Source organism: Octopus sinensis, linkage group LG2 (assembly GCF_006345805.1).
Source record: "Octopus sinensis linkage group LG2, ASM634580v1, whole genome shotgun sequence".
Taxonomy (NCBI): Eukaryota; Metazoa; Mollusca; class Cephalopoda; order Octopoda; family Octopodidae; genus Octopus; species Octopus sinensis.
Genome location: NC_042998.1, coordinates 135,110,630 through 135,138,352, shown reverse-complemented (window position 1 = coordinate 135,138,352; position 27,723 = coordinate 135,110,630). Strand labels below are relative to the sequence as shown.

Genomic DNA, 27,723 nt, shown 5'->3' with positions numbered 1-27,723 from the left:
GAAAAAAAAACACAAAGAAGGTTTATGCAAAAAATGGAACAAGAACAAAATGAAAGCAAGAAAATTAATATCTCCATCTTCCCTGAATGCAGAAACCACAATTAATACAGCTGGTACAGAACAAAATAATCAAAAAAGTCTAAGTCTGTGAGACAGCAAGTCAATTTGAAGCAGGTGATGTCCTCCAACTTGACAAAATAAACCTATCCATATGTTTACACCTGCTAAAAATTTCATAGAGTACATTTATTGTTGATTCTACTTATATTAAATCTATATGAGCACCCCAATCAATCAGTCTCCTTTGTGTTGCCCTCACCCCACCATTCCAATATGAGCACAACATCCTCCCTCCCTGGGTTTGTTAACTTCATGGTGATCTCAACAGTGCCAGTAGTATGAAAAAATGTACCCAGTATACACTGTAAAGTGGTTGGCATTAGGAAGAGCATCCAGCTATAAGAACAATGCCAAAGCAGACACTGGAGCATAATGCAGTCCTTTGACTCATTGGATCCTTGTCAAACTGTCCAATCCATGGCAGCAAGGAACATGGATATCAAATGATGATATTGTATCAACTGAGAAATCATTTCATCAATGTTCATGATACCAATCTCTTTTGTATTTACTGTAAGACACTGACAAGCCTGAACAAAAGCTATGACAAGTATTGATTATGATAGATTAACTCTTTGTTGTAAATTTAGTTCACCTGCATATTGGCTTTCAAAAGCAAGCATATACAGGAAAATTTACAATGATATTTTTTTTGTGAGTAGGTGTGTATTATATGATAATTATGCCATGTGTGTAGGCTAAGTAGGTATGGGTTACTCACTTTACACTTACAAAAATTAATGATAAGATAAATGAATTTCAGTTTATTATAAATGATAGCTGGCCCTGTGCCATCAAAAATGACAGCTAATTGTAGTACTTTATATATAAATAAGGTACAAAACCAAGTTTTTAGTTTAATAATTCTTTTATTACCAAATTTTTTAATGAAAAATCTCTCCAAAACTAACATTCCTTGACTGTTTCCTTCAAAAGAAATTTAAAGCTTTCCTTCCTTCTTGTACAACTTAAGGCTACATAAAGCTAGCTGTGACTAAATATAGGAGCTGGCAAGTAAATACTAAATACACAGAATTGAAACGCTGTTTGATTTTTTCTTTTCAGCATTGAATGTTCACCATCCCACTTCCATTGCACATACACACACAAACATTCACATACTTCCCTTTTACATACACACACATATACTCACACAGGGTTGAAACACTTTTTTTTTCACCATACATTTTCCATCATCCCACTATCATGTCTGCCATCACCCTTCATTCATCCATCATCCCTTCCCTTTCTCATTCATATGCTGTGACAAAGAAAAACAGTATTACTATAGTAGATGCTACTATAGAATTCATTAAATCGTTGTTATTTAGATTTGAAACATAATTCTCACTGCTTTTCAATTATGTGACACACACACATGCACATGAATTCCACATTCTATATGTTCAGCTCAAAAAAGCTTATGAAATAGCATCACAAAAGCAGAACAATATCTGCTTGCACTCAACTACAATACTACTTCCTAAGCTGCTGTAATTACATGAGAGCAAAACTGCACAAATTTCACCTCACCCAATTCTTTTATGCACCCAATTAACCCACTCCTTGGAACTACTTCCCTTGTCATTCATCCTGCATTTTCAACTTCATCCTTTACAACTTTCCTTTTCACTGAGCACCCCTTACCCCTGATCACTCTCTCATATCTGAAATTAACACTCCGCTCAGTCTTTGTCATCCAGTATATCTAACCCTGATATTCCTGCATCACTGTGCACCCCACCACCACTAAACATATTTCACACTATCTCCTTATTTCTCTTCTGTCTACAGTTTTATTATACTGTTGCTTATCACCACACATCCCTATACGTACAGCCATGTTTCACCTACATCCTGACCTTCTCCCCATCCCAACTGAAATTCACAATAATCATGCCTTGTTGAGCGTAAAGGCATAAAGAAGAGACAATAATGAATTGAATCAAGCCTAAATATATTACTGGTACTTATACAATCAACACCTGAAAGAGAATGAACAATCAGGAAACTATCAGGAACATTTGTTAAAGAGCATTATTTACTAAATGATACTCAAATTCCAAAGAAAGTGGCTGCCTTATGCAGTAACAGTATAATCACTAACAAAGTCACTATTCAAATAGTCAAATAAAAAATATGGTAAACCTCGGGAGGAAACTAAGAGAGGCTATATAACTTTTTAAAAGATACAAATAAAGCTGTTGCAGTTGTAATGACAACCCTCGGCTGAGATCTGAACCATTGCTCTCAGATTTTTCTAGTCTAGAACTAACATATCTCCATGAAAGAAAAAGTGTTGCCATAAAAGGTATGAACACCATGAATAAAGTTTGGCTAAGCAGGATTAGCTGACGTACTTGTGGCTGAGGAAACACTCTTCAAATGATGGGTGCAAGTGTTTCCCACCAACTAGTCTGGTAGAATATTCTACAACATTTGGGCCAACAGTAATAAGACAAATTCAACTTCAGGCTGAGCTATCCTTGGTTTATATGGGTTGTATTGCTTTTCTCTTATGTGATAAGTCTCTCGGCTCTCTCTCATCTCTTCAATTTCAGACAAGAGAGCTACCAGCTATCTAAGGGAATTTGTTGCTTGTCCCAGCAAATTGGTCTGTCTCTCATCTTTCACTTTCTGATATAACATGCTTAAGGTACCAACCTTAACTTGTAATGTCAAGTAAGACAATTATATGCAGTGGTTTATATTCCTCACACTACTTTCATAATATTATCCAGCAAATAATAATAATAATGAAATTATTGTGTATAGTGCTCAGGTGCACTACAACTCATCAAAGGTGCATGTAAGTACATAGTATTATATACAAAAGTCAGGAAAGTGAACAGTGTATGAGTCATGATATTGCATATGGAAGTGGGAATATAAAGTGTAGTGTTGGTGAATTTCAGGAAGCATGGAGGTTTTAAAGGATGCAATGTCTTGGCAACTAACAACTGATGCAGGTAGTTTGCTCCATACTTCAGCAACTCTCGAGTGTGAAAAATGTTTCTGAAAGTCATGAGAGCTGTGCTGTTTTCTGACTTGGTATGCATGCCCATGCGTGTTAGACATATGGAACTCAAAACAGGTGCTTGAGGTGGTTGTTGGTATTTACTAGGTCAGTTGCCAGACGTCAGAGCTTCAATGTATTTATGCCCAGGGAAGCAAGGCGTTCAGAGTATTGTAAATGCCTGATGGAGGGTATTCACTCACTTAGACATCTATATACACAAGATTCCCAATCATTATGTTCACTGAACATTGTTCCATAAATTTATTGGATGTACATTCGTAAATATCACAATATGGACTAATAAAGCTCAAATTTTAGTGTGATCGTTGTCTACAGATGCAATCAACCTCACATCATGAATATCCAAAGAATATATGACTAACCACCATACTAAACAGGTAACAACGATCTCCCCTCCAAAAATCAGCAATTCAGAGTAAAATACCTTATTATAATCAAGAATGCTCTTAGAACCATTAATATTGGTAAAAGTTTTCTCAGACATACCCTCAATCCTTACATAGTTATGCTAAGGATATGAAAGGTCAAGGACAATCAAGAAACAAGACAATATCAATAACCAATAGAAGCACCTCAATATTATATAAAGGTGACTAAAACAAATTGTTCAAAGCAGTGCCTCAGCATAGCCACAGACTAATGACGGAAACAAGTAAAAGATAAAAGATGGTGAAAATAATATGCAATTTAATGCAGGTAAGTTTCAAGTACTTTGCAACCAGTACCTCAGAATGCATTGCAGTTTGGATATACAAAGCCAAGAGAAACTACAATCTTAGAGTCAGAATCTCTGTGAAACCTGGGAATTATGTATAACAACATTTACAATAAGAGGAGAAACAAAAATAGGCTGGTTTTGTGAAAGATGGTTGTTCTTCATCACAAAGGTTACTACTCTCAGATATGGTCACCTCATACAATCAAACTTATTACAGAAGTAATCCAACAGTCCAATACAAAGAGGATTGCTTCTATGCACCAGTAAAACTATAAAGAGAGACTGGAATGCTGGGGACGTTTTTGGAATAGAAAAAAAGGAAAGATTTGTAGTTATCTACATCAAGAAGATCCTGGAATGATGTACACCAATATTTGGTATTAAAAGCTTTGCAAATCCAATTAAATGATCATCATTGCATAATGTCAGAAGTTCCACCATATCCTTTTCAAGTAAGGCTTGTGTACTACAGAAGCTTGAGTTTAAATATCTTCCTCAAAACATAATGGATATGCATAGAGTAGATGTCAACACTTTCAATCAGTGCTTGGACATTCTACTGCTTACAATCCTGGAAGAACCTACATTACTTTAAATGAGGGTAGCAATATCAAGCTCTCTAATTAACCAAATACCATGCACAAGACTGCAGTAAACCACATGGTGATTTTTTAGTATGGCCATAGTGAGAGTGGTGGAAGCCAATGAACAAAAGACATAAAAGGTTAATCTGTTGTGATAAGATTTTAACACAAAAAGATAAAAGGGCATAAATACACAGAAACTTCTATGAGTTGTGAGCCAATGAGAGAAGCAGAAACTAATACTCTGCTAAAACTAACAACCAAATCTCTCAAAAGGTACTCATTGTCTTAACAAAGGACACAGATATTGTAACCCCAACCAAGTATCTACATTATGGTTGGGGAAGTCTCATTTGGAACACTTTTGACTAAAGATCTGCATGTCAGTGGTGATCTGGAGCTAAACAACAATAACAAAAATGTGTTACTCACATGTTCAACTTTTTTAATGTACTCCTCCCGTTCTTGTTGCAATGAATCAATAAGTTTAAGAGACTCTTTATCACTCTGGCTACTGAGCTGGAAAGAAAAAAAATAATAAAGTAAGACTTGGTTCTATGTAAGCCTCTAATCCTAGTCAGAATCAAAAGAAATAGTTAACCCAATATCAACCAAAGAGGTAATAAATGAAAATAAAAATGGACATTCTTCTCTATATCTGTGGTCAGCATTTTATATTATTACTTAGAGCCAGTGAATTGGGAGAGATATTGGAATGTTGAACTCTTGTCTCACTATGAAAAGAGTAATAGTAGTACAATGACCTGACACAAATCAAAACTATATCTCAAAGTTGATGCTCTTTCTAATTAATTTTCTAATGCTCTTCATTATTTTCATAACCTGCTCCATCAGTCTGAAGCCTCTGTAGTTACTTCTTTCCAAAGCATCTTCATTCTTGTAGCAATTAACAATTACACTGCTATATCAGTCACTGAGTATAACACTTCCCTGTAACATCTGGTTGATTATGTGAAATGCATACTTCAGGTATTTTCAGTATCTCAGCAACTAATATCTCTTGAGTGTATATGGGGTACTTCTGCTTCCTCCTATACACCACGAGTCAGTATATCACTCATTTCAAACACTTTTTCTCTACATCTTGATTTATGCTGACACTGCTTTGCAATCCAGAACATCATGACTCTGATCCCCTCATCATAGAACACGAGCAAACATTCAGCTCTGCTTCTCTCAGCTATGTCACTTAGCTTCTTTCTTAACAACCCACTCTCTTTCCTTCAGTCTTTCAAAGCTTGTCTTTAGCTTTTATTGCTCTATCTACATTGCAATTTCACCATCTTGCTACTTTACATCCAGATTGAAAATAAAGCTTACCTGCTGAGTGTACAACTCAGCCATTTCCAATTTCTTTCGAAGATCCTCTACATTTTGTTCGTGAGCCAAACAGTCTGACACCTGTAAAGGATTAATGTCACAAGAATTAAATGCATGTAAGAATGAAAACTTACAGACGGAAATTATATATTCTTTAATTTACAGTGAAATCTTATTTGTGTTAAAACATCATCATCATCATCATCATCATTTAGCGTCCGTTTTCCATGCTAGCATGGGTTGGACGGTTCTACTGGGGTCTGTGAAGCCAGAAGGCTTCATCAGGCCCAGTCAAATCTGGCAGTGTTTCTACGGCTGGATGCCCTTCCTAACGCCAACCACTCCGTGAGTGTAGTGGGTGCTTTTTACGTGCCACCCGCACTGGTGCCAGACAGAGCTGGCAAACGGCCACGAACGGATGGTGCTTTTTATGTGCCACCGGCACGAGGGCCAGGCGAGGCTGGCAACGGACACGAAACGGGGCGGTGCTGGCAACGGTCGCGAAACGGAAAGTTCTCTTACATGCCACCGGCACTGGTAACACATCTGCAATTTCCATTGATCGATTTCCATTGATCGATTTCGATTCTGATCCTCACTTGCCTCAATGGGTCTTCACAAGCAGAGTTTCGACATGCCACCGGCACTGGTAGCACATCCGCAATTTCCATTGATCGATTTCGATTCTGATCCTCACTTGCCTCAACACGTCTTCACAAGTAGAGTTTTGTGTCCCAAGAAGGGAAGGTATGCATACGTAGGCTGGCTCCATCCCATGTAGAAGGCCACGGGTTGTGGACTCACTTGTCCTGCCGGGTCTTCTCGCGCACAGCACACTTCCAGAGGTCTCGGTCTCTAGTCATTTCCTCAGTGAGACCTAAAGTTCGAAGGTCGTGCTTCACCACCTCGTCCCAGGTTTTCCTGGGTCTGCCTCTTCCACAGGTTCCCTCAACCGCTAGGGTGTGGCACTTTTTCACACAACTATCTTCATCCATTCTCGCCACATGACCATACCAGCGCAAACGTCTCTCTTGCACACCACAACTGATGCTTCTTAGGTCCAGCTTTTCTCTCAAGGTACTTACACTCTGCCGAGTGTGAGTACCGGCATTACACATCCATCGGAGCATACTGGCTTCATTTCTAGCGAGCTTACGCATATCCTCAGCAGTCACGGCCCATGTTTCACTGCCATGTAGCATGGCTGTTCGTACACACGCATCATACAGTCTGCCTTTCACTCTGTGCGAGAGGCCTTTTGTCACCAGCAGAGGTAAGAGCTCTCTGAACTTTGCCCAAGCTATTCTTACTCTAGCAGTTACACTTTCAGCACACCCACCCCCGCTGCTGACTTGGTCACCTAGGTAACGGAAACTATCAACTATTTCTAGTTTTTCTCCCTGGAAAGTGACGGAAGTTGGTCTCAGAGCATTTTCAGTGTTTATTGTTCCTGAGCATCTGCCACATACAAAAACCATCTTCCTAGTTAGCCTTCCTTTGACATTGCTGCATCTCTTATGTGTCCATAGCTTACACTTGGTGCATCTTATAGAGTTTCTACCTACACCTTTTCTACAGATCGAGCAGGGCCATCTACCTGAAGGTGTTTGTGATTTGTCTACCTTCCTACTGATTACGACTTTGGTTTTAGCTAGATTGACTCTGAGGCCCTTCGATTCTAATCCTTGTTTCCACACCTGAAACTTCTCCTCCAGTTCTGATAGCGACTCAGCAATTAGAGCAAGGTCATCAGCATAGAGGAGCTCCCAAGGGCATCCTGTCTTGAATTCCTCCGTTATTGCCTGGAGGACTATGATAAATAGGAGGGGGCTGAGTACTGAGCCTTGGTGGACCCCTACCTCTACCCGGAATTCTTCACTGTACTCATTTCCAACCCTCACCCTACTAGCGGCGTCCCTATACATGGCCCGCACAGCTCTCACTAACCATTCATCTATCCCTAGTTTTCTCATTGCCCACCAGATAAGGGATCGGGGGACCCTGTCGAAGGCTTTCTCCATGTCAACAAAAGCCAGGTACAGGGGCTTATCTTTGGCTAGGTATTTCTCCTGCAGCTGCCTTACCAGGAATATAGCATCAGTAGTACTTTTCCCTGGCACAAACCCAAACTGCATCTCATCTAAACTAACTCTCTCTCTAATTAGTTGGGCTATGACCCTCTCCGTAACCTTCATCACCTGGTCCAACAGCTTGATACCTCTGTAGTTATTTGTATCTAGGGCATCACCTTTACCTTTGTAGCAGTTGACTATTATACTGCTACACCAGTCATTGGGTATGACCCCTTTGTGTATCACCTGATTAACTATATGGGTGACTAGGCTATAGCCGACACTACCAGACATTTTGAGCATCTCTGCAGTGATTCCTGATGGGCCTGGGGCTTTCCCTGTCTTCATGCTTCTAATTGCCTTAGCTACCACAGAACTATCAACTCGGATAGCTGGTCCCTCTGTTGGGTCAACATTCGGCAGACTCTCTTTATCCCATTCATTTTCTTCATTCAGCAACCTTTCATAGTGGCATCTCCAAACCTCTCTCTTCGCATCCTCATTTAGCGCAAGTGAACCATCTTCCATGCGAACACACTTCTCTCCTACCACATCACGATTCTCTCTCAACACTGTCTTGCAACACGAAACACCTCCAGTCTTTGGTCCTCACGGCGCAGAACATTGGCAAATTTTTTCTTATCTGCTTCCCCTCTGGCTAAATAAACCTGTCTCCTAGCTTCTCTTTTGGCAGTCTGATACAATTCCCTGCTACCCCCATTTTTCCAGACCTTCCAAGCCTGTCTCTTTTCTCTAATAGCCCTGTCTACAATATTGTTCCACCACCACGTTATTCTAGGTCGAGAGGGGACTTTGCACCAGCCACAGATCTGGTCAGTGGCTCTCAGCAGGTTGTCCCTTAGAAACGTCCAGCTGTCTTCTACCCCCTGTGATGCTCTATCCCCTTCTACTTCGTCAGAGGCTTCAAGTAATATGTCCCTAAATCTCTGTCCATTTGCAGGATCTTTAAGCTTCCAGATCCTTCTTCTCCATATTTGTCGTCTTCTGGTTGTCCTCCTAGTCCTGATCCTAAAGTCACTAACTACCAGTCTATGTTGTGGGGTACATTCTTCACCTGGGAAGGTTTTGGCATTTATAAGCAGCCATCTCTCCCTTTGCCTTGTAAGGATGTAGTCAATTTGGCTGGTATGTTGGCCCGATTGGTAAGTGACTAGGTGGCTGGTAGGTTTCCTGAAGTTAGTGTTGCAAATCATAAGATTATTTGCATCGCAGAACTCCAGCAGCCTGGTTCCCTCCTCGTTGCGGGAGCCATAGCCATAGCCTCCATGTACGCCCCCAGCATGTCGTCCAACGTGACCATTGAAGTCACCAGCCACAAAGATAAGGTCTCTGTCGTTCGTCAATGAGGTAGTCTGCAGTAGAGTGTCATAGAATCGGTCTTTCTGTCCATCGGGTAGCCCCGACTGAGGAGCATAGGCTGATATAATGGTTGCTAAACTATGATGAAGCACTAATCTAATCTTAAGTATTCTGTCACTTACTCTGATTACCTCAATTACTTTATCTACCCATTTATCAGCGATAAGTATACCCACGCCACCAACCCCGTCAGTGTTCCCTGCCCAGAAAATCTTGTACCTGCGTTCCTTGCCTGTGAGGAACCTAGCTGATCCTCCTCTCCACCTTATTTCTTGCATGCAACATATATCCACACATCTCCGTTCAAGCATCTCGACTATCTCACCAGACCTACCTTTCAGAGTGCCAACGTTGAGGGTGCCAACCCTGAGGGTGTGGAAGGCATGGGCTCTAGAGACCCTGGGACGGTGGACAGTAGCTTCGTGTACCTGAAAAGAAAGCTCGCATTTGGCAGAATTCATGTGCAAGAAATGAAGTAGTAAAGTAGCCTTCAGTACAACCTGCATAACGCTAGCCTTTCATATTTTGCACTGTATGAACATTACCTTACATAGGTCGAGACTAGGGGTAGGGAGGGGTATGGATGGTGAGAGCATTTGCAGTCTTCATGGGAAGCAACCCCGGAATGGAAGAGAATAGGAACTTCCTGCATGCGTGGTGGGGGTGGGAGGGCGGGGGCACCGTAGCTGAGTAAAGAGGTTCTGTTAATCGTGAGCTAGCAAATGGGTTTGTATGAATCGGGAGACAATACTAAACGAAAAATTGTAAAATTGAAAAATCAGAGTGGCTATGAACCTGGAGACAAGTCTAAACGAAAAAAAAAAAATGTTTGAGCTAGACAGGGTAATGAGGGAATACTGAAAGAATGAGTGACAATACAATGAGATGGAAATTGAAGAATAGAGAAAGAATAAGGATAAGTGCAAGAAAGAAGGTAGTCGTAGCGAGGTTGGACGATTCACTTAACTTTTAGCCATTCATGATCTGTGCGTATTCTTTAGATATTTTGAAGCGAGTGGGGTTAACGATAATGCGATGGCTCTTTTATGTATGGCGATGATGGTTTTGGGGAGGGGGGGGGGCATAGAGGACCATGGCGATGATGGTTATGGGAAGGGGAGACATAGCGAGAGAGAGATACGGTTAGTTAGAGAGAGAGGTCAAGGGACACGTGACAATAAGCGGTGTGAGGGAATTTGACTGGGGACGGCATTGTCGATAAATAAACATTAGATAAATAGGTTTGAAAATCAGAAAAATCAGAGGGAATATCATTATTGATAGCTAATATAACACCGTAGCTGAGTAAAGAGGTTCTGTTAATCGTGAGCTAGCAAATGGGTTTGTATGAATCGGGAGACAATACTAATTGAAAAATTGAAAAATCAGAGTGGCTATGAACCTGGAGACAAGTCTAAACGAAAAAAAAAAAAATGTTTGAGCTAGACAGGGTAATGAGGGAATACTGAAAGAATGAGTGACAATACAATGAGATGGAAATTGAAGAATAGAGAAAGAATAAGGATAAGTGCAAGAAAGAAGGTAGTTGTAGCGAGGTTGGACGATTCACTTAACTTTTAGCCATTCATGATCTGTGCGTATTCTTTATTAAAAAAATATAAATTTTGTTTTTACCTTTGAACTGAGTTTCCCATTCAGTTCAGATAACTGCTGTTGTAATTCCTCCACAGTTTGACTGGGAAAACAAAACAAATATTTTGAAAAGCTATAAACAAACTGAGCATGACAAAGTTTAAGAAATAAAATGACATGTCTCATAGATAATTTATACATTTACTGGAAAGAAAAATATAAATCAGTTTATAAACATGAAAAGCGTGTAGATATCTATAGGAGATGGGTACCCAGTGGGACTAGAACTGTGGTTTGCTTGTGATAGGATAATATGATCTCACATTAATAAATATTTCAATAAGGATATTAATATTACACTACTCCACCCCTCTCTGGCTCCCCTTAAGCACTCTCACCCTTTCTTCTAAAATGTGAGTAGTCATGTAGCTCCTCTACAGCAAGAAACTGGTTCTGTCCTGGCCCCATTTCTCATATTTTACCTATCTCCTAGCAGAAAGTTGCTCCCTCAGGGTTCATAGTCTTGCAAACTGTATGACAACTTTACTAGTGCTGTAATGTGATTGGCATGACCAATCAGCAAACAATTTGTTTGCTGAAAGCATAAACAAAGCCAGCAGTTTTGGGTAGTCCCAAAATTTGTGTCCAAACCTGCCTAGATGTGTTAAAAATAAACATGCAAATATTATTTCCAGATTTCACTGTAGATGGTGCAAATAATAATTCCATATCTAGTTCTTGTAACTAAAAAACAAAATATATATTATAGTCTTAATCTTCTAAATATTGAATATTCAACAATATTGTCTAGGAGTTATCTCAAAATAGTTATAAAATTATTTTATTTTCATATGTAATTTTTCTACCAATGAACCATTTTTTTTTTTCACTTAATTTAGTACATCGAAAGAAATTGTTACACAGTGCCAATATTCAAATGCCTGTAAGAGAAGACTGATTTGAACAATCCAAATCCTTTTCATTATTTGAATCTAAACAAGGTATGTTTTCAAAGATTTGGATTCTGTGGTCATTATCATCATTGTTTTAACACCCACTTTTCCATGCTTACATGAGTCAGACAGAATTTTTGAAGTGAATTTTCTATGGCTAGATGTCCTTCCTATCTCCAACTCTTGCCCGTTTCCAAAAATCAATGCACAAGGATTTGGTTGGCCCAGGGTTATAGATGACACATGCCCAAGGTGGGAATGAACCTAAAACCATCTGATTAGGAAGCAAACTTGTTACCACACAGCTATACCTGTACCTATTATTATTATTAAAGCAGTGGCCTGGCAGAATTGTTAGAATGCCGGGGAAAATTCTTAGCAGCATTAAGTCCATCTTTAAATTCTGAGTTTAAATTCTGATGAGGTTGATTTTGCCTTTCACCTTTTGGAGTCAACAAAATAAGTATCAAGTGAACACCAGGGTCAATATAATTGACTTACCCCTCCCCAAAAATTGCTAGCTTTGTGCCAAAATTTGAAACCATTATTATTATTGGAAAATATAGAAATAGTCGACATTTGCAAATCAGCCACATTACCTAGCAAGTTAGCAAAGACTTCCTCAAAGTAACCAGAGTTATCACAAAAATAGAAATATACAAGAGATTTTTATCTTATAATATTCATCTCAGGTACCAAATGATGATAACACTTCATAAGCTGCTATGGAAGTTTTTATACAGTCTGACCATGCAAAAACCCACTGTTTGCTTGATCAATTTCATGTCACAATACATTTTTTTTTCTGTAGACAATTATATATCATTTGGAAGTTCTGGATAGAACTTTCTTCTCATATTCTTTTGATCAAGTGTGCAGTGCCAAAAAAAAAATGGTCAAAATTGATGCAGGGGAAGGTGAAAATCATAAATTCTCAAAAAGATTTTTTCATAAAAAGCTTCTCCTCCATCTCCAAGGACATGATGAAAAACAAATTGGAAAAATCCCAGTCAAAACACAGAAAATTCAATTTATGTTGGCATCCTGATCTGAAACTCAGCCATTAAATTGTTTATATCAATTTTTAAAAGCTCATCAAAATTTTATTGAAATGGTATTATGTCCCAAAATCTCAGGATTTGTTTAGTTCTATGCCTACTACAGATGTACTATAACTCAAGTCTTTGTGGCTTGTACTTTTGGATTTAGCTAAGTCTCAAAACATATGAAAAGCTTATGCTCACATCATGAAATCAACTATTTAGGCTTTACATAAAGGTTTTAAAAAGTGTGAAAATTAAAGTTTAATCTTGAAGAATCTGGAAAAAATAGGCAACTGCTATCCCATGGACACAATTTGTGTAATTTGAAGATGATTGTCACCTCAGTTTTAAAGATATAACATTACAAATATGGCTAATTATTCATTTAGGCCTAATAAGGCAAAATTTCAACCAATTCACTGACCATTTAAACTGTCATATTTCCAAAAATATTCATCCAAATTTTACAAATGAGGTTTCAAAATATTTCTTTTTAGATGTGCTCCAAGATAAAATACAGTAGAAGTAAGGTTTAAATATTTTCAAAAATTCATGGTAATACCTATTCTAAATAATCTGTTGGAAACCAAAATAACTAAAGTGATTTTCAGAATTCAATCTAAATAAACAGCACTGTAATTGGTCACTTATAAATTTTAGAAGTTAACTTACTTCGATTTGTATAGTTCTAATTTTAATTTGTCAATATCTTTTGCATATCCCTTGCTATTCTGAAAACAAAAGAAAAAAAAACAGAAAATCAGTAAATACAATCATCATCGCTTAACATCTGCCTTCCATGCAGGCATAGGTTAGACAATACAATATAACCAAGTCAAACTTTTCTTAACATAAGACAATATGAAATTATAATGTGATGTAATCATAGCAAAATATATAAGATAATGTATGACATGTAATATAAACTAAACTTAAGAGCCCTTAAATCATTGAGAGATATTTTCAGCTCATAAGGAATGTAATTTGTCACACAATAAATAAACAGATAATCATTTTAAGAATTGATTCTAAATGATGATGATCATCATAATCACTTTAAACATCCACATTTCCATGTTTGCATCTGTCAGGCAGAATTCATAGAAGCAGATATTCTACTGCTAGATACCCTTCTTCTTGTCAATCCTAACTTGTTTCCAAGCAAGATAATATTTCCTTATGGCCAGACATATTTTCATGAAAGATTGGTAACAAAAATAATGTTTGGCCATGGAGAAATATTACCTCTCAGAGAAACAAATGGGGGGATAACAAAAAAAAAAGGAAAAGAAAGAAGAGGGGGGAAAGCTGACAGAATTTGAATAAAAAGATAATAGTAAATAAGGCAGAAACTATTTGACAGTTTTCCAAAAGTTGTTGAAATATTTAAATCAAATAAACTGATATTTCTAAAACACATTCAAAATATTTATTTTATTTGTTAATCAAACAGGGAGACCTGTGAGATTAATGTGGTTTGTGTTCAGCCATGACCATCTGTATTTACTTAATTCAAATCCAAGAGGGACAATGGTTATAAGATGAAGTTACTTTGCAGATCTTACTAATGTCATTATGGTATACCAACTTCTGAGCACAACAGCTAACTGTCCATTCCAGTTTGTGTGGCACACAAAAATCAGGGCCATTTACTTTACAAAATGGGCATCCTGCTATATAAACAACTGTTCCAACAAATGAACCACTCAACCCAAATATGTGTGTGTGTGTGTGTGTGTGTGTGTGTAAAGTTGCAAAGACATCACAAAAACTGTTACTCCTAGTAACAGTTTTTGTGATATCTTTGCCACTTTATTAATAAAGCATATTACTCTACCTCCGGTATTCAAGTACTATTTTTTCCACCTTGTTTCACAGTTATGTGCTTACTCTGGCACGCGCATGTATATGTGTGTGTGTGTGTGTGTGTGTGTATGTATGTGTGTGTGTGTGTATGTGTGTGTGTGTGTGTATGTGTAGGAATAAACTCCAACCAAGTTTAATGCCAATAGCACAGCAGGTATGGTTGTATTCTTCTAATACAATCTATAAAGGATCTAATAACACAACAAATGAAGATACTGCACACATACAACTGATATTTTCAAGAGACACTTGAGGTAATTGAAGTCAACCAGATATAAAACATTGTAACAATACAACATAAATCACAGATAAGCTTCTATGCCCAGATGACTTTCTTCAAAGAGTATTCATCCTACATTTTCAAAAGAAAATGGATCCTCTTTGCAACTTGTGTTATCAATATTATTATGATATTTAGGTTAATTGTCTTTGAAGAAATAAAACTAATTTCAGAATGCAGTACGAAAATTAAAATCTAATGAGAATATTTTTGCCAGACAAGAAAACTGAAGTAAAACGTATGATTTCTAAGATATTTGACATAATGGTTACATTAGAAATTAATCTTTCATGTACTTTGCCCACCTTTGATGGAAACACCAGAGCCTTATAATGGACAGTAAAATAAACAAAACAGGCTCAGAGCTCTGAACAGCGTCCACACAGCCAACCATTGTATGGCAGCCAGAATGTCGTTCAGTTTTTCATCTGTGGGGTTGCTCATGCACATTCATTAAGAATCTTTTCTGTCAGAGCTAACCAGAGTTTCTCAACAACAACCTTTTTAATCATACACTATATCCTACTCCTGAACAAAAAATAGTCAAATAAGTTCTACTTTTAAAATCATGGTTGAATAGTCAGTAATAGAAAGGGCAACCAGCTGTGACAAAAAAAAAAAAAACAGAAAATCAATTAACTGCTCTAATAATCTTATGATAGAAAATTTTTACCACTAATAAACAAGATAATACCTACTTTTTCATACTGCTGACTTGAGGAATTAATAGATGACATATTTCGTTCCAACTCTGTAATCCGTTGTCTGGAAACCCGAAGACGACCTCCCATTTCTTCAATTTCATCTAGGAAAACATTATAAATAAATTTCTTTTAAAAAAAACTATTTAGATTTAAATAGTGAAAAGGATTTGAGATTGATCAATTTGAAAGATACAAGAGGTGAATTAATACTTAATTCATTCAAAGCCAAGAGTTTAAATGCTATCACTGGCTTTGTGTAGCAATTTTTTTAAGGGGTAAATTAGAAAAAAAAAAAAAAACACTTTAGTAATACAAAATATACCATGAAGATTAAAAGCAATCTGATGTCTATTTCAAGATAATTCTCAGACAATATTTTTTAATATTAAACTTTTCTAAAAGATTAATGCTTATATAAAACCTGTATAATATATTTTTTTTTTTGCATTTTAATTACAAAAACTAGAAACATTTTGTAAAAATATAGACATATAAAAGTTCTTGAGCTACAAACTGCACATGCAGACATACAGCATTATCTTCAACATCAAACCAGAGACGATTCCATATAGTACTTATAGAACAGAGTATAGGTGGGAAAAAAGCCCATCTCATCATAAAGAAAAGTGGATCTTTTCACTTTCGAAGCCTGAGGGCAGATTTTTCTAGTTAAGTAAATAATTTGAAACTTCGTATACTGGTAGAGTGTCTCAAAAGAAAACACTAATTCCAACTTGTTTATTTGAGAAAAATCTATTTTATGAGTTTAAACGTAGATTAAATCTGCGAATTTTAACCAATCATATTGTTTGTTTTCATTTGAAATAATTTACTGCATTATCTTAGTGTGACATAGAAAGCTATTTTGTGACGTAGACAGCTGTGCGTAGGTCTGTGTTTTGTGTGCGTGTGCTTGATGGGGTGTGGGAGACAGAAAATATGTTGTGTAAGTGAAGTACTTCTGTTAGTGTGTGTGAAGAGACAGAGATAGATAACTGAAATTTTTTACTCGGTGTATGTGTATATGTATGTATGTATGCATGTATGTGTGTGTATGTATCTATGTGTGTGTGTGTGTGTGTGTGTGTGTATGTATGTGTATGTATGTGTGTGTATGTGTGCGTGTGTGTGTGTATGTATGTATGGCCGATTCAGTGTTTACATTATTTCGAGTTAAAACGAAAGATTACCAAAAAAAATTTTGTCTATATCTTCGATCACTGTCATTATTCCATTGAGTCAACCTCATTATTTTCTACATAGCAAAGGTAATCTTTCATTTTAACTCGAAATAATGTAAACACTGAATCGGCCATACACACACACACACACACATACATAGATACATACACACACATACATACATATACACATACACCGAGTAAAAAATTTCAGTTATCACAGAAAGGTCTACTACAAACGAAAGATTGCCAAAGATAAAAAGTTACAGAAATAAAAGTTACACGAATAAATTAAGGAATAAAAATCACAAAAAATATACGAAAATTTACAAAAACTAAGTTAGTTATATAGTATATAAGTTTAATATATAAGTTAGTTAATAATATATAAAAAATTTCAGTTGTGTTTACATTTCACATGTATGTTTAGTACGTCACCAAATTGGCGGTTACGTCTATTGAGGCGGAGTAAATAATATCAAGCCGAAAGACCGAATACTATTGGTTAAAATTCTAATTATTAAACAATGTTAAACTTAGAAATTACAATTCCGTTTTCATTCTGGTTTACAATTAAGTTTTCTTTTGACACATTCTACCAGTATACGAAGTTTCAAATTGTTTGGTTAAGTAGGAAAAATTTGACAAATCAGGCTTCGAAAGTGAAAAGATCCAGAAAAGTATGTTTTTTTTAAGAAATAAAAACTCACCAAGCCTTTGGTCAGACTGTTTCTTAAGTTGGTCAATTTTTGACTGGAGTTCAGTTTTCTCAGCCACTAAAATTCCTATTGTTTGAATATGTACCTTAAAGAAAAAAAATATATCTCCACATATCCATAATTCATAATTAGAAAAATTAATTACTCCATGAAATTATAATAATAATAATCAACAGAAAAACAATCTTACAAATAACTAACATACTTTTTTAATATTTAAGAAGTTCACTTTACAATCAGAAGACTTCAGGTTCAACCTGCCTTGAGCAAAAACCTACTAGAGCCTGAATTGATACAAGTCAAGTGAGAGAAACTGAGGTAGAAGAAAACTGCAAGGAGACCCATCAAATAGGCTGTACCAGTAATTCAAAGAGCCAGCCATGTCACACAGTATCATGTTAGAAGTAAAAGTGTCAGTATAATACTCAGCTACTAACACTGATTCACTGAACAGATGGTCCCATTGATAAAAATAACTGGAATTATTATTTTTTTTTTTACTGTTCACCTTTTTTTCCTTTACTTTGCACAGCTTAATCAAGGAGAGAGAGACAACACCCATGACTCATTTTTCCCCAATGGTTCCAGGAATAGTTGGAAGAAAGGAGGAAGTTACCCACCAACTCATGACCAGAATGCTGGTGACAGAGTGTAACTCCACACTAAAGGTACCCAAGAACTAATTAACGGTATTAAACCAGGTGACAGATTAAGCTACTACTCAAGAACTCAGTATACAAAGAGCCAACACAAATACCCATGCTCTAATAATTCTGCCAATTTATCTCCCTGGATTGATATTTGATTTAATCCATCTTAAAAGGCTGAATGGCAAAACTGATCTCAGATCTGAACTGAATGCAGAGAGCTGAAACAAATGTCACAGAACAGTTTGTCCTACACCCTAATGACTTCCTAGTTACACATCAAGAAAAACAGAGGATCTATTTCCTTTTATCTTAAGTTCTTTATTATATATAATATTAGGAAAATTACTTTTATTTATAAGGTCACTTATTGAGTAAAAACAACTCTTTGGAGATGAAGCCAACTGAAGGTTTTATACTACAGCAGATGAGTTTTAAAAGAGAGAGAATGAAGAGTTATTTAAAATTCTGTAAAATATATCAATCTCATGAGGCAAAAGAAAATGTATACATTTTTTCACAATCTTATCTTATTTCTAGCATAAACAGCTAAAAATAAGACAGGGCTGATTTCTTCAAATGGCCCAGTTATCTTACAAGTTAGCATACTGGTTGATGTACAAATCATGATGAAATACATAAAAGTGAGGAGACTTTGAATTTGAGAATATAGTGTTTTACCAAACTGTTTACAAAGTGATACAATTAATATTTCTAGTATTGACAGTCAAACATGAGAAAGAGTCTGGATATTTGTAGTATGTAAACATAACTGAATAAAAAGGTTTAACATGTGCTAACACTTGCCAAATTGTAAATCTTTGAGTGAAGGTTAAATTTAGGAAAATCATGGAGAAGGAAATGGAAATTGTGAACAAAGGACTGAAGGAATTAAAAAAAAGAATAATAGTTCATAGGTAAAAGGAACTAATGATTTTATAGGCATCATGACATGTCAAGAAAAAGAGAGAATTACAGATGGCTAACCAAAACTGTCTAATCAGCCCAGGTAGTAAAACAAACACAAATACATTTTACTTCATCATCATCATCAATTAACAACTGTTGTCCATGGATTGGATGGTCTGATCTGAGCTGGCAAGTTAGAGAGCTGCACCAGGCTTCAGTCTGATTTGGCATAGTTTCTATGGCTGGATGTCCTTCCTAACACAAACCACTTTACAGGTTGTGCTGGGTGCTTTTACGTGGCACCACATGGGTGCTTTTACATGGCACACACACACACACATATATATATATATACAAACACACACCCTTGATCAACAAGGGCATTAAAGTGCATACAACCCATAAAAAACTAATGGTTTACAAAGACATAATATCATTAATAACTTAAGGCTTATTTTTACCTGTAGTTGATCCTTCAAAGAGCCTACATCCCGCTGTTTATCAACAAAAGATTGTTTCTCTTCATGAAGTTCATTCTGCAGTTGTTGTGATTGGTCCCTCTAAAATGTAGAAGCATAAGAAACATACAGCAAATTAACACAAAAGTAAACCACCAAGTTGGTTATATCTGGGGATCAGCTGTTACTACCACCACTGGTCCTATTGTTTATATAACCAATATATGTAACAAAGTGAGACAAAGTGCTTTTTTTTACCAGTCTTAAAATATATCAATCAGTTTGTGGTTGGTGCTATTCTATGAGAGAATTTATGTCTGGGTTTAATTTTAGTTCCTCCTTGAAGTTATTTCATATTGCACAAGCCAATAACCTCTGAAACAGACAAATATGTCAACTTTTGATTTGTCATCATCATTTAGTTTTTGGGTTTACATACTATCATGGATTGAACAGTTTGACAAAATCCCATGGATCCCAGGATTGCATCATGCTCCAGTGTTCACTTTGGCATGGTTTCTACAGCTTAATGCTCTTCCTAATGTTAGCAACTTTAAAGATTTTTTTTTTTGTAGTTCTTAGATTTGTCTTATATTTTCCATTATTATACCTCTTTGCTCTGCTTCAAATTTTAGCATACTCTTCTTACACCACACAAATTTATCCCAAGTTTGCAAACTTCTCCAAACTTATATGGGCCGACACAGAGCTTCGTCACATTTCTCAGAATCTAAGAGTTTCACTATAATACAATTACATTCTGAGACTACTAGTTTGGAGCAGTCATATGGACAGACGATAACTGGTAGCTCACATAAAGCAAAAGTAAAAAGGAAAATACATTAATCTACAAATTACTCAATAAATGTTTGAAACATTCAAAACATGCATGGTTTCTTTTAAGAAAAGAACTTAAGCACATCAAACCACTTTAACCAAGCTGTTTCAATAATTCAATATTTCCAAGTGGCAAAGAGCTATTGGAGAACTAAGAGTTGAGAAACCTAGTCAATGATGATGTAGTCTAACATGACTGAAACATGTTTACATTCGTAAGTAACTTTGCTTGCTAACAAAGGTCAATTCTTTCCCAACAAATCAATAAAAATTTAATTTCCTGTGAAATTATTTCCATTTCTCTGAGATTCATTTATACAAGTCACATTTCTTTTTAATTTTCTTTCTGCAACTAAGAGGTCAATTTCAAATAATTTAGAATTTTTGTGCATGCCTTTCAGCTCACTTCCCTTAACTGTGTGTATGTGTACTCACCAACTGCTGAACTTGTACATTAAGCTGCTCATTAGCCTGGATATGTTTTTCAAGTAGTGCAGCAAGTTCTCGGTTCCGTTCCTGAAAAGAACAACAATTATTTACTTTTCTTATCCCAAATGTTCTACAGACTTATATAAAAAAATAAGAAATTTAACATGTTTAATTAAATTTAAGATGAAAGACTAGAACTGAACAGAAACTATATGCTATAAATGAACTGACTGTGTATCACCATCTACATAATTTACTCATTTCATTCACTGCAAAGGCATAACCTCCAAAGATACTAGACAATATCAATCCCAGAACTTATTTTAACCCAATGCTTATTTAATTAAATTGGTTATCGATAGGAAGGGAAGCAACTCAAGTCTTTCATCAGTAAACATATATAGATGTCTATACAATGAATTTCTGTAGTTTTCAGACAAAATTTCATTCAAAAGCCAGTAGTAAAACATGCAGTTATAGAAGAAGGCACTCGCTACAAGTGCCATGCAGAGGGATCCAATCCAAAGTCATGTGATTGTAAAGCAAACTTTTTAACCACATAGTGATACCTGTGTCTTATACATATATATTGAAATCAAACTTGATTGCGAAGAGCTGTTGAGGCAAGTGAAATTGAAATCAAACTCGGTGACTGGCATCCATTGCTAGTGGAGCACTAAGAGTACCATACGAGTGAGATTGTTGCCAGAGCAACAAGCTGGCCTCCATGCCAATGGCACATTAAAAACACCATTTGAGCATGATCATTACCTGCGTCGCCTTACTAGCACTTGTGCTGGTGGCACATGAAAGAAAACATTCGAGTGAGGTCGTTGTCAGTGCCACTGGACTGGCTCCTGTGCAGGTGACACATAAAAAGCACTATTTGAGCATGGCCATTGCCAGTACCACTTAACTGGCCCTCGTGCCGGTGGCACGTAAAAGCAACCACTACACTCTCAGAGTGGTTGGCATTAAGAAGGGCATCCAGCTGTAGAAACTCTGCAAGATCAGATTGGAGTGTGGTGCAGCCATCTGGTTCACCAGACCTCAGTCAAATCGTCCAACCCATGCTAGCATGGAAAGCAGACATTAAACAATGATGATGATGATAAACAAACAAACAAACTTTTCTGTTTATGTTTCATTCATTAGACTGGAACCATTCTGAGGCACTGTCTTGAAGAATTTTTATATATAATTTGACCCAGTACTTATATATATTATTTGTAAAATCAAAAAGAATAAGTGAAACTGCCATAAGTAGAAAATCCATTTTAGATAGAAAACTTCTTCAGGAAAGAGTTGAAAGGAAAAATAATGAAACAGCAGAGTTTTACATCCTTTATGCTACAAAAACTGACTCTGCTTTCAACTTTTCCATAAAGGACTGTCCTAAATGTTACATTTTCGACTCCTTGCAACATGTTCAATGTACTCTTTTTATCAATTTTATTACATAATATAAGTCTTGCTGAGAGACTAAAACCAGCCTCTTAGGAGTCTAATGATCTCACTCTCTCATATATATATATATAATATAAAAACACACACGTACACAACTAGGACAGTGATATCTATTTACAACATGATACACATTTGAGGGGTTTCTTTCAGCTTTCATCTACCAAAAGTCACAAGGCTTTAGTCGAATTGGGACTAATAGAAACTTGCACAGTAGGACTGAACTCTAAGCTACATGGTTGGGAAGCAAGCTTCTCAATCACTCAGCCACATTTGTACATGTGTGCGTGCTCATGCACATGTGCACACAATTCAAAATTAAATAAAAACAAGTATAGAAGTTCAAATCTTAACAAAATTATTAGCAGGAACTGAATTAGTAGAGAATCAATAGAAAATAAAATACCTCTAACTGTGCTACACTGGAATTCTCTACCGGTGCTTCGCCATTGATAATTGCATTAGACTACAAAAAAAAAAGAAGAAAATTATATAGTAAGTAATTAGAACAATTTTTAGTAAGACTTGTTATTTATTAACACACTTTTGTGTTCAACTCTTCCTTTGTTTTAATAAATAAAAAGATTATCTTTAGTTTTTTCACCTAGAATGGCATTTCAACAGAATACCAAATTTTGTCAATTCCATACAAAGAAGGGCTGATATTTAAGATTCAGTACAGCTCACAAGAAAGGTTACCTGACTGTCATTTAGTGTAATTGAAGATAATAGCCAAACCAGTAGAAGTTTTAAGATTGGCAACTAATACAAAGAATAAAATCTTATTTGAAATTCTATAAATAAAAACAATATTTTGTTAAATATTAACTTATATTCACATCTTTAACTCACTACTAATGTTTTTTTAGAAAACAACCTTGTAGTCTTTGGCAATTTTCCACAACTGAAATCTAATAATAATTCTACCTAATTCATTTAAAACTGACAACATTTCTACTGCACCTCCAAGATTGGTGAAGTGAAACAGTGAGAAAAAAATATATATAAATCTACATCAGTAAAATTGTAATTTTGCCAGAGAAGGAATTCATATAGCAGAATAAAACCAGCTCAGAAAATATCAATGAAATATTAACTTTCCATTATAAGAATAAATTCAAAATTTTCACATTTATCCATCAAAAAGTTTAATATTGAAAAATATATGAAAAGAACGGGTTAAAGGATTTGGTAATTAAAATATCCTCAAGCAAAATTCCAGTTTCAGCAGTTATAGGGAATGAGAAATTTAATCTCTCAAATACAATTACTTTATTTTTGTAGCATTTTCAATATTGCAACACAAAATGGTTATATCTCTAAAGTTATTTACAAGAAAGAAAAAAACAACCTATGTTCAAATAAGCTGTTTTTTAAAATCTAATGTAATTAATATAACGACTGATAATGGTTGTTGATATTAAATATTTTACTACTGCTACTGCTAAGCTTTGCTCAAGCAAGAAAAAGTTATGGATGGCAGCTAATCAAATGCATAAAAGCAACACACAAGTTATACATTCCGGATGCACCATACTTCAATACGAGTCAAAAATAGAAGCACTTACTTCATGAAGGAGGTCATTGATATGTTGTGACAGTTGATGCAGAGATTCTGTGGAAGCGGTTGGCCTGAGAAAGAAAAAGAAGTTTCACCATTTCAACAGATCTTAACATAGGTATACATATTATTTACATTATTTACATTTGACAGATAGTTGTCCTCATCTTGTTTGTTGTTAACATGTTTCGGCTGATATACCTTCCAGCCTTCATCGGGTGTCTTGGGGAAATTTCGAACCTGGGTTCTCATTCTTAAGGTATTTTTTGATATTATTATTATTATTATTCAGGTCACTGCCTGGAATCGAACTTGGAATTAGCAGCCCGCACTCTTAACTACTACGCCATATGCCCATGGGCAATTATGGAGTGAATTTTAGGGTTCATAAATTTCCCATATGCTGTTCATATCTGCACTCGGTCTGCTTAGGAGGTTGTTGTGCCCTAGTATATGTGCTGCTGCTTTAGTTTTCATATTTTCCAGTGGTGTTCTCTGTCTATTATTTTAACTTCATCCCACAGGGGGAGGTGGAGTAGGCATTCATGATATAATATAGTGTTATACCATAATTCTATATCATAACTAGTTTATAGAGGACTTAAAGATTTCTTTTATGGTTCATATATTAATTCTTTAAAATATTAAGGATAGGTTAACATAACTGAAAATAAAAATTTAATAATTAATATTACAACATACCAAATCAATATTATTCGAGAACTGAACACTTATATTTTTTTCTTTTACTTGTTTTCATTACACATATATTCTCACTTATCACTGATACACTAAATTTTGTGTTACTCTGTAATAACACAGACCAGTAATCAGTCAAAGATTCTACTTGGACTGCAAAAGCATGTCCTAGCAACCATCCACAATGCTCAGGACATTTTGGAGTCTTGGAATGAAGCATTTTTCCATCAGTTATCACTGATTCATTTAACATGGTAATTTTATTTTGGATATCAAACACCTGTTATAAATTAGTACAGATGTATTTCTGATTGTCACAAAAAAAAAAAAGTTTAAAACTTTCTCTAAGGCATTTGTTTTAAACAGTAAGCAATACCATAGACTACAGTAGCAACACAGTGTAGTATACAACAGATTGTAGGGTAAATAGATCATCAGTTGGGAAGCCAAGGATTCAGTTGTTCAATCAACTGAATTACCACTCATTGAAGTAATGTCTCAGTAGCTGAGTACTCCACAGGTATGTGTACCCTTAATACAATGCTCAGGCAGAATCAGCATAGCACCATGTGTAACAAGGCTGCATCTTTTAATTACAGGTACAAATCACCTATGAGGCTTTCACACAGTCTTATCTGCCCAATCGAAAGCTTGGGTTCACTCAAGGCAAAAGGAAAAGACACTTGCCCAAAGCCATTCAGTGGGATCAAACTGGGACCTCATGGTTGCAAAATGAATTTGTTAACCATTCAGCAATGTGGTGTCTACAGAGACTGCAGGATTAATAAAATTTCACCACAAACAAATTTATAAGCAAGATTGTAAACTTTTACTACATTATAGATAACTTTAAAATTTTGGTGTAAGGCATTTTTTGTCCTTTATTAGAAGAAATATAAAACATTTAAAAAATGTTATTCTTGTTTATCTTTTACTTGTTTTAGCCATGCTGAGGCATCACCGCCTTGAAAGGTTTAATCAAATTGGCCTCAGTACTTATTCTACTGGTTTCTTTTATTGAACTGCTAAGTTACAGAAACATTAACAAACCAAACATCAATTGTCATGTATTGTGTGCAGGGACAAAGACACATACAAACACACACACAACAGACCTGCTGCCTACCAAATTCACTCACAAGACATTGGTTGGCCTGAAGCTATGCTAGAAGATGCCCAAGATGTCATGCAGTGGGACCAAACCCCAAATCACATGGTTTAGATGACAGGTTTCCATCTATCAAATTCACTCATAAAGCATTGGTCAACCCAGAAGCTATATTAGAAGACACTTGCTGAAAGTGTCATGCAGTGAGACTGAATCGTAAATGACATAGTTGCAAGGCAAACTTTCATTTGTCCTTTTACTCTTGTCACACCACCTCCATAAACACTTTTTCAGTCAATAATGTTGAATAAAAAAAATAAATAAACTAGGTAGTGAGTGGTAAATGATTTGTTTACTTTTGTAATAAAAATTCAATAGGAAACTAAAATAGATAATATCAGATTGAGGTAATATCAAAATTAAATGATTAAAATGTAGTGATTGGAGTGGGTGGAGTAGACATAGACGAGATTCTGTAGTAGGAAGAACAATCCATTTGAAAAGACAAATACAATTAAAAATGTTTGTCATTTAAAAAAAAATTATCTCCATAAAAAAAGAACAAAAATAAGCACAAGTTTCTTTGTGAAGAGTATTGATTTTGTTGCAGTAAATTAGGTGATACAGCTGGTATCATTAAAATAATTGTCTATTTTGTTGCCTTGAATTACAACAGTGTATACGGTTTTTCATGAGAATTTAACAGCATCAAATATCAACCAAATAGGTTAAACTCTCAACAGTTTCCACAGAGCAATGTAATAAGCTAAAAAACCAACTTTGTTCTGTTCAAAAACTAATTAACCTTTCAGTAACTTTATGGGAGAATTACAATTCTTGAATCACATTCAGACAATTTTATAGATTCTATCATCTAATAATATTTTCAAATAAGATAATAGCCTTATGAAACTGTAAAAAACTGAACCTTGTTGTAATTTGCAACCCACACAAGTAATCAACTGCAATTATAACAACAAACAGTAAGGTGCTGTTACAATTATAGAGCTGATTAACATCAGCCATGAGCAGGCCAAAAAGCTAATTCATTTTCAGCTTGGGTGAAGTTAAAACCCTATTATCTTAATTAGAAATAATATTCCCAAACTTTTGTACATTTTCAGTTAGTATATAATTATGACAGTTTTACTGAGACAGTCAAGGGAAGTAGAGTAATGATCAAAATGTTTGTCTCTGTGGTACTCAATGAGAATATGTCCGAAGCAGATACTATGATGCTGATAATTACAATGTTAATAGAATAAGATGATTTGCATTTGTCTGTCTGATAATGCATGCAGGGACAGTAAAAAGAATAAGAGAAAAAGAGTTTATATAAAAGATGAAATTTTTAAAGAGACAAGCATAATAATACAATGTTGTTATGAAATCTGTTTTGAGGATTAAAATGAGATTCCATGCAGATTCCATGCTTGGTATGATGAAAGGAAAAGTCAACGTGTTAAGAATTAAACATAGAAATATAAAGGATTAAACTTCAATTGAACCCAGTATTCTATAACTAAGTCAACACAAGGACCACCCACCCATGGAGAGGATTGTATAAAAAAATGTGAGATCTACTCAGAGCTGACACTTATATCAAACACCAAAGATTAATTGGTAATATCCAACATGATGTAAAAAGAGTGAAACATTTTTTAGATATAAAAAAGAAAAAGGTTTCCTAATTCCAAATATTACTAGCAATTTAGATATCTCAGAATATTTTTTTGCATCCTTATCCATTTTGTATTGTTGTTTTATTCTTTATACTATAAGGTTAGTCAAGGTTTATTTATTATTATTCAATTATCTAAGCTATGATGATGATGTTAGAATATGTTAAAATACTCCTAATAGATGCAATTACTTTAAAGCATAATCTAATTATTAAAACTGCTTTAGTCTACAGTTTGCAGTACATAATTAAGCACTTGTATCATGAAATACTACCATAAGTTTTTATAGGCTAGCCAGCAGTGAGGGAACAGTGCCTATAACCTTTGCACCACCA

The 27,723-nt window shown here is 35.5% G+C and overlaps 1 protein-coding gene across 2 annotated transcripts in view; it reads right to left on the bottom strand.

Moving 5' to 3' along the window:
* LOC115228102 (golgin subfamily A member 2) overlaps positions 1 to 27,723 on the bottom strand; it is a 94,651-nt gene that overhangs the window by 29,388 nt on the left and 37,540 nt on the right. For both annotated transcript variants that reach the window (XM_029798767.2, XM_029798775.2), the window contains 10 exons: positions 23,907 to 23,970; positions 22,745 to 22,804; positions 20,881 to 20,961; positions 19,612 to 19,710; positions 17,586 to 17,679; positions 15,689 to 15,795; positions 13,517 to 13,575; positions 10,891 to 10,951; positions 5,804 to 5,884; positions 4,895 to 4,981 (listed from right to left, as the gene is read on the bottom strand). In XM_029798767.2, coding sequence (XP_029654627.1) covers positions 4,895 to 4,981; positions 5,804 to 5,884; positions 10,891 to 10,951; positions 13,517 to 13,575; positions 15,689 to 15,795; positions 17,586 to 17,679; positions 19,612 to 19,710; positions 20,881 to 20,961; positions 22,745 to 22,804; positions 23,907 to 23,970 — 793 coding nt within the window. The remainder of the gene's footprint in view (positions 1 to 4,894; positions 4,982 to 5,803; positions 5,885 to 10,890; positions 10,952 to 13,516; positions 13,576 to 15,688; positions 15,796 to 17,585; positions 17,680 to 19,611; positions 19,711 to 20,880; positions 20,962 to 22,744; positions 22,805 to 23,906; positions 23,971 to 27,723) is intronic.